At 36.5% G+C, this 13,686-nt stretch overlaps 1 protein-coding gene across 1 annotated transcript in view; it reads right to left on the bottom strand.

Annotated features, from left to right (window-relative positions):
* LOC148082303 (adhesion G protein-coupled receptor L3) overlaps window positions 1–13,686 on the bottom strand; it is a 222,398-nt gene that overhangs the window by 21,004 nt on the left and 187,708 nt on the right. The window contains exons 18-19 of the mRNA XM_087789467.1: window positions 7,456–7,522; window positions 2,952–3,043 (exon numbers count right to left, since the gene is read on the bottom strand). Of these exons, the coding sequence (XP_087645593.1) occupies window positions 2,952–3,043; window positions 7,456–7,522 (159 nt within the window). The remainder of the gene's footprint in view (window positions 1–2,951; window positions 3,044–7,455; window positions 7,523–13,686) is intronic.

The following is a 13,686-nucleotide window of genomic DNA, read 5'->3' as shown; positions in this document are numbered from 1 at the left end:
CTCATGATACTGCATCGGCTGTTTAATGATACAGTGTCTTCATTTCAAAAGGCCACTAGATGTCACTCTCTACTTTATAATCTCTGACTGTGATCTACTCAATCAATAAAACCTGGCATCATTTTCACTGAGGGTGCCATCTAGTGGTCTTTAAACTGTTTCATGATACAGCATCAGCTACTATTACCTAGTATACAATTAGGCCAATAAGTGATGACAAAATGGTTTTAGACTGTAATGATGATTCTTTTAATTTATTATTGATATATTCATAATCTGTAATTGGCGTCAAATAAAGGGAAGACGAAAAAAAAACTTTCCACACTAAAAAAGAAGAAAGTCAAATCATGCCTTTTCTTTTTCTCTTCATGTTGACACTCTTTATTGTGGAATGGCAGAAGGAGAGGGATATGAATTTTCTACAAATAGTCTGTCTGGCTCTGGGGATTATTTGGAGTTCAGAAAGAGAAAGGTTTGTGCTTCTTTCAAGTCTGAAATAACGAGAGCAATTCTGATCAGGTCCAGAAAGAGCTACAATTGCTTTGCAATCTGAAATGAGAAAATGGTTTGTTTTTTAAAGTCAAGACAAAATCATGTATAGATTTTAAAGTAAAACGGTGTTCACATTATTTATTTTTCTCAGGAATGGAGAGAATGTCGGAGCGCTTCTTGTGTGAGGGGGTTTGATGCATGGAAGCTGGACTTCACTTCGGCGAGAAAACGGAGGGTTAAAACTGCAACCACCCACTGAGGTTGAGTCATAATCGGAAAATAATTCCCCGTCTTGATGAAGAGGGATTTCAAATGTGTGCTAATGAAAGTATTGATTGAATGCTCATTTTGGATGCATAGTTCGACCTCGTCGCCTCTACACTGAACTGGTCTAGAGTTTACAAGCTTTGAGTTTGATCTGAAACTTTTGGCCTCCTAATTGGCACGGATGGTTTGAGAAATGTTCCGAAAATTATCAAAATGACTTTTCACTTTGATGTCTTTTTGTAACAATATTATTCGTTTTTAAGGTTAATAGTGGTGTAACTATAAGTGATTGATTATTTCTATCACTGTTCCATAAGGTATACTTGAGAAAAGAAACCTTTCTTTTGATTGCTTTTGACCCATTGGTATTTATTGAAGAATCAATAATGTGAATATTGTACTAGAGGAATATAATCATATATATATCATACATGATAATATAATTGATAATGTTAAAGTACTCATTGTTTTCCCTCTAGTCGAACACATTTGCTTGTCTGGCCACCGGGTCACCTTGACCCAGAGATAACAGAAAGTCTAAAAAGAAATGATTTACACAAAAGTGTTACTTAACTTAATTATATAATAATGTTTGTGAAATACAGTTTAAATCATAATAATTATATCCATGAAATTAAAAAATAAATAATATGTATAGCGAAAAATATATAAACTACAACAAGATGAACACAATGTCAAAACAATAAACTTTTAATATCCAAAGAAAATTTCGATTTGTACTATTGACCGCACACTGGTCAGCCTCGTATTAATAGATGGATTTATTAACTTGTAATATAAGTGGCTTTGTAAGTTTCCTTATTTATTTTCCATGGTTTGTGACGCGTGTCTTTGAAAAAGGCCAGGATCAGTCAGAGAAAAATGTCCTCCATCATCAGCAGCAGCAGGTCAGGCGGAACATCTCCACCGTCCCCCTCAGATGACCACGAGGTCAACACCGGTCGGGCGGCTGCCGTGCTGCCAAACAGCGGTTAAGAAGCAAGTTTGTGCTTCAGGAACATCCCACTGCGAGTGCGCGATGGAAAAAAGGGCAGGATGGGATGGTGGACTCTGACACGGTGGATCTGTGCTGAGAGCTATCGTGCTTGTGTTCATTATCACAGCGTGGACACACGGGGCAGACAGAGGCCACGGGTCTCCGACTGAAACCGGCGAAAACTGCCAGAAAAACGACAGCAAAACACAAACACGCGTGTCTTAACCGGTTTAGAAACGAGTCTAACTGCAGATTCGTCATCTGCTGAGGAGATATTGGACGTACAGCAACCCAGGGTTGTCAGCAGTAGCTGATGATCTGAAGTACAGATGCTCTAAGCACAATTATAAAGCGCTTTCATTTCAACTCCAGTGGGTTTATTTTGCCATTTCAATTAACAAAAACCGGATTGAGCCATTAAGTACTTGAGGAGCAGCATGGACGGGTAACATTTAATGGTTCCAGCTGTTCCTGATTCACGTCTGATAATTATTGGTATCACATTGTGTGTTGATATTTATCAAGCACACGCTCTCTCTTGCGCTCTCTTCGTCTCTCAAATGTCAACCACGGACTAAGTTACCACATGATGAATATTCATTGTTGGTGGCCAGAAAAAAAACCCCTGATTTCACGCTGACCTATTCCTCTCCAGGTTTCTTCAGAGATACATGTGCCGTGTCTCAAAATCGCACACTTTTCCAAGTGCACTGCTTCAAAGTACACTGTAAGACAGTGCTCAGTGCTCAAATTTTGACAGGGTAGTACCGTGTTTTACTGTTATAATTATTGTTGTTGTGTTGTTTTGTGGTAAAAAATAGTTTTTTCTCGAGACATTTACACCAGTATCTGCTCCAAAGACGCGTCGTCAGTGACGTAGCTTCCATGTAGCGTCATCTACATCACTAAGATGGCGGCCTTTTAAGGGTGGAAAGTGTCCATTTTCTGACCATTTGAGTGCTCATCGTGCACTAAATTTTCGCACATCTGGACGCACTTGTCCACTCAAAATATTAAGGGCAGAAATGCACAATTTAGGACACACCCCTGGTTTGCTCATAAGAAATTGAAACGGATTTACACTACTTTTTCTTTTTTTTTCGAAGAGGGAATTAAAAATATCAAAAAGAGCGTGATTATCCAAACAACCACAGGCGGAAATGTTGCACAGATGATGGAGTTTGTTGGCTCTTACTTGATGTTGTCGAGGCAACCAGAGTCCGGCTTCAAGATGGCAGTGTGATGGAACATCTTGTAGAGAGCAATGCCAAGGAAGATCACGTTAAGCTGTGAGGGAGATGCACAGAAGAAACAATGAGTTAGAGAGAGAGAGAGAGCGAGACAGAGAGAGAGAGATTGAAGCTTGTATCCATCACTTCCATTCATTTTAAATCAAGGCTTTTTGCTGTGCTAGACTTTCCACTTTGCCAAACAGAGCACAAAATCCCAGGAAACCTCTTTGGAGGTACAACACGCTAAACAAGGAACGGTGAGGAAAGACAGCTGCATACTTGTATGAGGGAACTTTCCGTTTGACTTATTCACACTTGTCTCATCACATTCGCGCTTAAGAGCCACCAGAGGGAGAAGCTGCCACGACCAGGGATGTTTCCTTTGACAGACTCCTCATCTGACATGGAAACATGGAATGTTTTGCCATGGATTATTGCACGGCTTTCAGCTTGACAATTTTCGGAATGTGCTTTCTCTCCAAAATACAAGTTGGAGAAATATAAGCTTCAAAACCCTTGGTTAAGTGAATCTTAAATGTTTTATAAGTTAAGCCTATGTTCAGAAGCAGGAAGAAGTTTCCAACATTCATAGTTACTTAATCCATGAAGATTTTATAGACAGTTATTTATGAATTATTTCCAGCATTTATTGATGAACTAGTAGTTGTGTCACTGAATTTCATACGTGTCACTTCCTGTTTCTGCAGTGAATAACTTGGGAGTAGACAGTTGTGTTCATGAAATAAAAGATCCTTCACTTTCGTGTGTAGTTTGAGAGATTTAACCTGGTCATGAGTCTGGTTGACTGACAGCCAGCTTGCACTGTTGGATTATTTGCTCTCAAGGACTCAGAGAGAAGAGTGTGAATGACTTATTGAAGACACACATCTTTCAAAGATTAATCATGTTTCCATGTGTAAAGATACTTTGAAATATATTATATTTCATGATATTACAAGACTCTAAACATTTTTAGGAATTTACTGTAATTTCATTTCAAGTGAATAGAGTGACATTAGTTTATGTTACCCAGTCGTTCTAGCTATATATTTACTATTCACACGTTGGGTATCGTTCATGAAGCGCGAGTAAATGCGGCAAAGATTTTCATGAAGGACGTTGAACACTCAGATCTGATGGTAAACATGCGAGTATTTGATGAATCTAAAACTGAGAGCAGCTCATGGTAGTGAATCAAAGGCATGAATCTAGCTCATTATTGACCATATAAGAAGGTGTACATGATCCTGCCCACTTGTCAGACACAGACAAACAGAGAGAGAAACAAACTTTTCTGAAGCGGAGATTGAAATAATTTAGGAGTTTAGAATCACATCTTATTCTCCATTGAGGAGTTAAGTTGAGTAGTTGAAAATATACATTTAGCTAACAACAAACTAGCTAAATAAAATATTTCATATCTAACTAACTGAACCAAGGCCTGATCTTGCCTCTGTAGAACATTTATACATCACAGATTAAATTTGTCACGAAACCAAAGGAAGTATCTCACAGTCCTAAATATCACCTGCAGACAAAAACATCGCTCACATTGTTGAGGAAAACTCTCTGTCAGGAAATGTACCTGACCATTGTTAACATGTTATGTTATTCAAGCTGAATATATATTTAAATGCATTTTATTAATTTTTAAAAACATTCCCAAAGAAAGAACTGAGTTGATTTTTAATCATTCACAATCATGAACTGAATCTAGATTTTAATCCTGCTAATTGTCAGCTAATTTAACTAAATGTGTTATATTTTATTTCATTTTTTGTTATGTTCAAATCACATTTTTCAAATGCATCCATGTGAACTGGATGAAGATATAGGAGCTTTTATTGCAAACTTTTACATGAATTAACACATTTGGCCTCTCATGTTTTTCCAAAAAAAGACACTAAATGAATGTGTATAAGTTGAATATGGTATGCAGTTTTTTAATAAGTTAATTAGTTAATTCCTAAAACAGCATTGGCTAGGGAGAGTGTTAGTGGTGGGATACTAGTACAGTGGTTTCTTAGACCAGACAGAGCTAGATGGGCCTCCGAAAATTAGAGAGAAGGGAATAATGCAATTTAATATTATTTAATATAGTATAAAATAAAATGTGTTTGAAGATTTAGGTGTTTTGCATGTTGTATGTTAAGGGAAAATGGTTCAGAGTCTCAAGTTTTTTCACTTTTGATGATGTCACATTCTGTGATTTCTCCCGATACCAAGTAGCTTGTTGTTATAAAGCATGACATTTCTGACAGGCTGAAGACCAAAGGAGCAGACAAACAGAGCTGCTGTGGAAGATAGTGCTGCTTTATAAAAAACAAGATCTCTTAGCATGGTAAAGTTTAGGAACCCCTGTGCTGGCATTTAGCTTATCTAGCAGTCGGCTTCCCTTTTTTTTTTTGTCCCAGCTTTTATGCTTCCTTTTCTCACATAATGTTGTTTTGATCTTGTCTCTATGTTGAATAAAATCACACTATTTTCTTCTTCCAATGATAGAAAACCATTTGCAGATCAGACTTTAATGTCACATAAATAAGTATATTATTCAACAACTCAACTTTTTTTTCCCATTAAGTGGGTTATTGATTATATCAAAAATACGCAACAATAATAAATACATATATATTTTACTTTCTGAGGTGTGCAGAATGTTTCAAGTCAAGAGTTTGTCGAGCGATTACAAACCTTGCTTTCCATTCAGAACAGCTTAAAATGACACGCCGCACCCGGTCCAGATTTCCGGGGGGTGAGTCGTTTGTGTGGCAGTGCCAGCGTCTCAACACTACAGTTTCTCAGCGGTGTGTTTCTCCAATAAAAGACTGAGTCACGCAGCGCACAAAGATGCATTGCGAGTGATTACTTCAAACTGGAGCGTGAAAGTGTATTATGGATGTTTGATTTAGGCAATGAATTGTTGCGGCGCGGTAACAGCTGTATTAGGAGGTGTTGGAATCACATATTTTGGCGGCATTGCTGTGATAATCCGACGAGATGAGGAAGTGGGTGGAAAGGGAATTAATTTTTCCCGATAAATAGAATGAATAGCAAGACGGCAATCGGCTGACATATGCCTAAACCTGTCAGAGATCCGGTGATTTAAGCCCAACATCATAGAGACTGAGAGAAAATGAATGAAAGCAACAGATTGTGTCAGATCCACAACAGGACACAATAAACAAGTCTAGAAATGACTGCACAGAAAGACAGAAAGGCAGCAGTTATATCGCAGGATTCACAGCAACACGAGCAGGAGTATAAAAGAGACTCTATTAGTTATTTGTTATTTTTAATATAATCATTGCTGTCAGAGAAAAGTGTCTAAACACAGGTGAAGAAATAGGACTATCAATGCAATTTTATATTAGTGTGATGACTGAATGAAATTAACAATTAACTTGAATTCATTGTGTCTGTGTGTGTAGGTGTGTGTGTGCTTTAGTGACTATGGAAGTTGCATCAGAATATTGAATAGTTTACATTTTCAAACTTGTTTTTTTCTTTAAAGTTTTATTCCTGTTTTATAAGTAGTTTTTTTAAATAATTTAAATTAATATTTCAAATATGTAAAGATGTTGATTTTTTTTAATGTAATATTTCCATAAAAAATGTATTTTATTTCCTCATATATTTTAATATTCATCAGAGAATGACATAATTCTCTGCAATCCGGTTGGAAGTGAGACCCCAGGCATTGAAAATGAGTTGACTCATTCAATACCTGAATTGTGAAGTGCAAGTGCTTCATAGTTGTCACGTGAACGTCTGCGGGTCGCATGATTGGCTAAAAGTTCTGTTATACCAGAATTTTTGTAGTGAATTTAAAGGGATACAAACTAAACATTTGGATTTGTATGTTTTGAAATTAAAAGATAAAACTCTATGTATAAAAAAAGATAATTATAGATATTCACATAATGGAATTTAAATATTCAATAAAACAAAGTGAACTTTCAATAAAGAAATAAAACAATAAACAATCATAAACTATAAAATAAAATAAAAAGTCATTTGAAATGTTACATTCAACCATTCAATATTCCAATGGCACCGATCTACTTCAATATATGACCTCCCATCATTACGGCGTGTGATAAATGACGCAGGGAAAACAGGAATGCTGGATTTAAACCAAAAATCCATCACGATCGCTGCATATTGAGCAGAGATCAACCTACACACACATCCCTCCCCCTCACTTCCTCCTGCCCCGAACACTGCAGCGCAGAGACAAACTGCTGCAAATCCTCAGATCACTCTTTTTTTTTCTTTTTTCTTCCCAATGACAAAGTGCCCTGCGGTAGCACATATGCTCGACATGGCGGAGAACGAGAAAGCGGATGGAAGGCAGGATAAAAAGAAGGATCTCAGTAGACCATTTAAGCGGCGACCTGCAGGCTAAGTAGGGTTAATGAACAGTGGAGTGGAGGAGGGTGGACGGGGCGTCGGGGTGCGCTCTCTTACCATAATTATCAAGGTTGCAGGTCCTATGAAGCTCCAGATGAAGTACGTGTCCAGACGAAGCCAGCAACTGTAATGACAAGCGGGAGATGCATTAGTTCGTTACGTTCTTATCTATTTTCACGACTACTTGTCTTTAAGTTGATGAGATGTCTCCCGTTAAAGTGAAAAAAAAATCACTCATACATGGTGGACAAAAACTTTCGACACCACTGGCAATCAAAGATGACAGTTTTGGAATATTTTTCAGAGTCGTAGGGAGAAATCTAATTGGAGAAAAGAAAAGTCTGATTTATTTTTATGGACTGAAGGCAAGATGTTTTTCTTTTTTCCCCACAAAGTGAGCGACAGTGAGGGAAATATGGAGCGTGAGCTGTCACAAAACTGACACTCAAGGTTTCTTCCATCTACGCAGCTACCGAAATACAAATCACACGAATCACTGGTCAATAAGCAACCTTGTCCTTTCACTACATTTCCATTTCAGTGCCGTGACCGAATCCCTGAGAAGTCAAATCGTCAACTCGCGGTTTGAAAAACAACAAAAGTTACTTTGCTATTTTTAGATGTTTATCCTGCACAAAGAATTTTACTCTACCCCTTAACTCCACCAACTTCGGATCTTAGGGTCTCTAACTTATAGTTTCTAAGTAGAGAAAGCTACTACTGTGTTGTTCTCGGTGTTGTCTTGACCTTTTAAGTATATATTGTATTGGATATTTTTATTGTTTAAGCACTTTGTGACCCTGGTCTAGAAAAGTGCTCTATAAATACGAATTACTTACTTACTTACTTACATTTTTCAGATGTTTCAGAAATAAAGATAATCGTATCAAATTTTATCATTAATATAGATTTGCTTATTTAGTTCACTTAAAAACACAAATAACCAAAATGGCCCAAATTCACAGTAAAGAGGAAACCACACAAAACATTAAACAACAAAATATAAATCAACTTTTACAACAACCACTGCCTGCGGCAAAGTCTCTACAAGGACCAGTAAAATATTTGACGAGGGAAGATGAAGAAGTGAAAGAATATAAACAAAAAAAAATCAATTATGAGTCAATATTAAATATAAATATGAAGATATTAATTGTTAAATTAAATTAAATTATCCGTCAGGTAGCTTTTATTCATAAATTCAAGCAGAGATTATATTTTATTTAAAGTAAAATATATTGAAATATAATAATAAGAAGATCCTTTAACGACACAACCATCATAGCTTGGTTCACACGTTTAAGAAAACAAGTTATATTTAAAAAAAAAAAAAGAAAGTATAAACAAAAACGTAATTAAAAGTCTGGAACACAAACTAAATCATAAAAAAAAGCACAGAAACGTAATAAATCAATTTACAAAAGTAGAAACTAAATGAGAAATTTAAAATAGACCATGGAATGAATTTTTATCAGAAACAAAAGCGAGAAAATAACTATTGAAGAGAACAACAGAATAAAAACACCCTCGCAACAAGAAAATGATCAATTAACTATAAACAAAATATTTTCGTCAGTAAGAGAAAACTGAGAATAAGGTTCATGAAAAATGACAACATTTCTTCTGTTTGCTTCTCTCTATTTAATCACTAATGATCCAAGTAGAACAGTATATAGATGAGATCTTATTTAAACAAAAAAAGCAACATATTATGTGAACATTATGTCTTTATCAAAAAGAAGTTATGTATTTAGTTTAATAACCACACAACAAACAATGCACGATTACAAGGAGGAAAATAATAAATAATAATGAAAATATGAAAACCATTCAAAAGTAAAGCAAAGACAAACAAAATTTAACAATTAAAATGTTTATAAAGGGAGTATTGTAATGTGTATTTGCCGGGTCAGCTCTTTGATACGAGGGGGAAAAGAAACATGTTCGACTAGAACAAAGTCCTTTGGTTAATTCTTCTATAATTTCCAGCGCTCAGTTCAGAAGCTACCATCACAGATGATCATTAATGGATGATTCAATTAGTTCCGAAATTGAATTCCAACTGTATCACTCCCAAGTATTGCATTGACCTCCGGTCCGCCGGTCACAGTCCCGGAACACTCGGCGAAGAGCAGTGGCGACCGTCGCTAAGTATGAACACTCTCTTCGACGGCAATAATTAAATCTCCCGACCTCCTCCGTCACATCAAAATAATACGTCTATCAATCTCTTCCTGATAAATAAGGAAGCAGTGTTAAGACCAAGTGCTGGTAGACCCGTTTTTTTTTTTTTTTTAAAATGAAAAAGTCTTTCTTGAATTATTAATACTTTCATTTCCCCTTCAACAGCATATGGACATCTATTTTTGACGGTGGAACAAATGCTTTACAGCGTCTGACTCGCCTTCAGGGTTTACAGCACAAGTCAGGAATTTGCTTTATTTTCACAGAAGGAAAACCACAAATCACTAGATTATCGCGCCTTAATGATCACCGTAGAAATTCATGTCAAGGAACCAATTAAAATCCGTTCAAAATACATTTAATTTAGTTTGACTTGGATAAGGCTTTTCGACTCTACCACTTAGTGGTTTAATATCATAATGGCTCTTCAGAATAGCATATTTTATCATACTGCATTTTTTAAAGGGATGTAAGAACTGTAAGTAGATTTCCCCCTTTACCCTGCAACTTCTCACGGTACTCCAAAAACTTAATAAACATCTCCAACCATCGCCGATCGGAAACATTTATAATGACATCTTCAGAATGAGAAGTGGTTATCAGCAAATATTTCATTGACTTCTTTTCTTTTTTTTTTAATACAGGCTTTTACAGACTCAGCGTTCTAAAATGAAGTAATACAATAAAAATATCAGCATTGAAAGATTCTGATGTGCAAGCAGTACTTAATTCAAAGGACGGAAATAAAAAGTATTAAAAGCCAGCAAATGACCGAAGAAGGACTGAAACGCTGTTTGGATATTTGTTTCCCCATTCCTCAGACTCAAAGATGGAATGAGACGAACAAGTAACAAGCAATAGAACCAAAATATAAATGAAAGTAAAACAAGCACCTTATGATGACGATGAATCCGTGGGCTCTTTGTAAAGTGCATTACTCAACACATTGCTGCTTTAATTTATGACCCGAGTTTCCATCATTTCAGTTTGACTTGCTCTTCATTTAATGGAGAGAATCAAGGAGGAGCTGGGAACTGCTGACTCTCACTTTCTTAAGTCTCCTCTACTCCTATGTTTGCTATAAGTATTCTATAAGTATGTCAAGTCAGATCACTTGATGAGCTACTTTGTTAAATCCTGCTGAGCTACAGCAACAGATTTCTTTTTTTCCAAAAAGCTCCGTTTGTTCATTCTGCGGCGCACACCATGCGTCGGCACATGGAGAGGAAATAAAGAGACAGTTAAATTTACCTTTCAATTATAAGAAAGTCATGTCTTCAAATTTCCAAACTGTCTTCAGACATTAAACAAAAATAGGCCAATTTCTTTACTCAATTGCTGTATTTTTGCTAATGTTCAGAACAAATTCACAATAAAAGATATTGGCTTTTTGTTCAGATTTCACATCCAAACTACAACACTAGCATTACTGCATTAAAAAGTGAACTTTAAAAGTAATGAACCAGTAAAACAAAAGCAGCAAAAAGACCCCTGACCTTCAAAATAGAGGCAACATAACTAAACAGTCACTGATCAGGTGGATAATCCAGTAATAAGCTGTCGTTGATTGCTCTTCCATGCTTGAAAACGGGTGATATCGATGAACTGCTGCTACAACATCTTCTCCCACATCAAAGCAGAGGAGCTCAGACATTTGAGTTGTTCGCCTGTGGCTATGATCCGGACTTGTGTTGGTGTGTCTATGAGCAAGATACTTAACCCTGATTGATGGTGAGCTGGCTCACTGCATTGCAGCCTACTCCCATCAATTTGTGATTGCATTCGTAAATAGGTTGATTCAGTGTAAAGTGATGATCATACACACAGAAATTGCTATTTAAGTTTATCATGTTCTGATCAGTGTATTTACTGATGCTTTCAATATACTCTACAGGAAACATTTACTAGAAGTGTTAGTGCTGAACAAATGCTGTTATCAAGAAGTACAGACCTTCACTATATCTGTTCTCCAGGTCGAGTTACTTTTTGTTGCCAAGAAAATCTGGAGAAACTGAACGTTTAAAGTGATAGTTCACCCAAATTTCCAACTTCACTTATTTTCTACTCACCCTCATGTCGACTAAGAGTTTGGATTAGACAAACGTCTTCTAATAAATGCTTAAAAACAACCGTATTGCTCGTCTGTAATGTCCATCTTGTATTGAAGCCTCGACAAGAAGAATTTTTCCTGAAAAAAGTCTATATTCCATGCTCGTTTGTGGCAAACATTTAAAGAATAACAAGCAAAGCATAAGAAACGTGACACAAACAAGCGTTAAATATAGACTTGGTTATTTTTTCCTGAACAATGCTTCTCGTTGAAACTTCAATACAACATTAGAGACGAGCACCACGGAGGTATACGGATTTTTTGGAGGAAAATGAAGACGAAGACCACTGAGCTCCGCTGCTACACTAAAGGGATGTATATTTTAGTAAATAACTCTAACTGAAATTAATCCCAACTCTTAGTTCACATGATGGTGGAGAAAATGAGTGAAGTCTGAATTTTGGGAGAACTAACCCTGAGGGGAAAGGGAAATATAATTTAAAAAGTATTGTACACCTGATAAGGATAATCTCTCTTATATGCGGTCATAAAATAAATATGTAATTAAGTCATCATATTATGTCACGATGATATTAAGATCATTCTATAATGAGAGTTCATAATCAAGGGAGCCTAATGGAAATGCTGTGAAATCTCTAATTCAATGAAAATAGATGCAATGCAAAAGGGGTTTTCTTGTCACACATGTCTTGGTTCCATCCCACAGTGCTCGATATAATTGTTGCACTGCTGGCAGATTTTGATTGTTCACATGATGCCAAGCCTTCATTTATCACCGAGAGCTATCACTGCATTTATCTAGAAATGCATCGTCGACCAGATTCTTACATGTGTGTGTGTGTGTGTGTGTGTGTGTGTGTGTGTTTCATTCAGAATAAACATCTCAGAGGCGAACTGCTGATGTGGGTCTTTATTACGTTCTGATGAGTTTGTGATTAACAGAGAGTACGGGGTTGAGCATCTAATTTGCAATTCACTTTTTTTATGGTCCCCGTAAGGAGAACTATGAATTTTATTAATGCAAGATTGCCACACTTATTTTCTTTTAACTTTTTCATCTTCTGTACGCTTCTATTTATCTCTTCTTTTATCAGTGTCCATGCATTTCCGTCATCCTGTTGCAAAGCACGTAGTTTGAATAACGTAACATGCAGAACACATTAACCAAACTTGCCTCACACTTGCATTTTCACTGTCGCAAATATGTCAATTCAGGAGCACTAAGCGCGTTCACAGCCAGAAAATAAGTCTTGTGCTCCATTAAAAAAGTGGATGAAATCACATTCCTAGCAGCCAGCGTATGGTTTTCATCCACCAGTGTGGATGTGACAGGATTCAGGGAAGACGAACACACTCATGAGGCAAAAAGGAGCCAAAGCATGCACATGATGACCCAATATTCTGTTTGATTCGAAGATGTAAATGTCCTACAATTTGTTTCCCTTGAGAAATAAAATGGCATGTGTGACCATGTGAGTCAATGAACCTTATTTAATGCAGACATACTCTGGTTGGATGGATATTCATGCTTTCTAGGGTATGAAAACAGAAGGGGGTCCATCACTGGCAGTTTTATGCAATGCATATATTACTCATTAGATTGGCTTTTCTTGCATTTAGCAACAACAACAACAACAACATAATGATGTTTCAATGATTGTGTTCTTGTCATTGGGTTTCATGAAAAAGTGTTTTCAGTGCAGGATGTGTTGTTGAAGCCTCATGAAGCAGCTGATGCTGTATCATGATACAGTTTGAAAGTAAGTAAGTAAGTAAGTAAGTAATATTTATTTATATAGCGCTTTTCGAGACCCGGGTCACAAAGCGCTTAAACAATCAAAACAATACTCGAAAGGCCACTAGATGGCACCCTCAGTGAAAATGATGCCAGGTTTTATTGAATTAGTAGATCAGAGCCAAAGTTTATAAAGTAGAGAGCGCCATCTAGTGGCCTTTTTAGAAAAAAAGACACTGCATCATGATACAACTGATGCAGTATCATGAGGCCTCATCAACCCATCACTAGTCAATAT

Source organism: Callionymus lyra, chromosome 4, assembly GCF_982586985.1.
Source record: "Callionymus lyra chromosome 4, fCalLyr1.hap1.1, whole genome shotgun sequence".
Lineage (NCBI taxonomy): Eukaryota > Metazoa > Chordata > Actinopteri > Syngnathiformes > Callionymidae > Callionymus > Callionymus lyra.
This window is presented reverse-complemented; position numbering and strand designations above follow the sequence as displayed.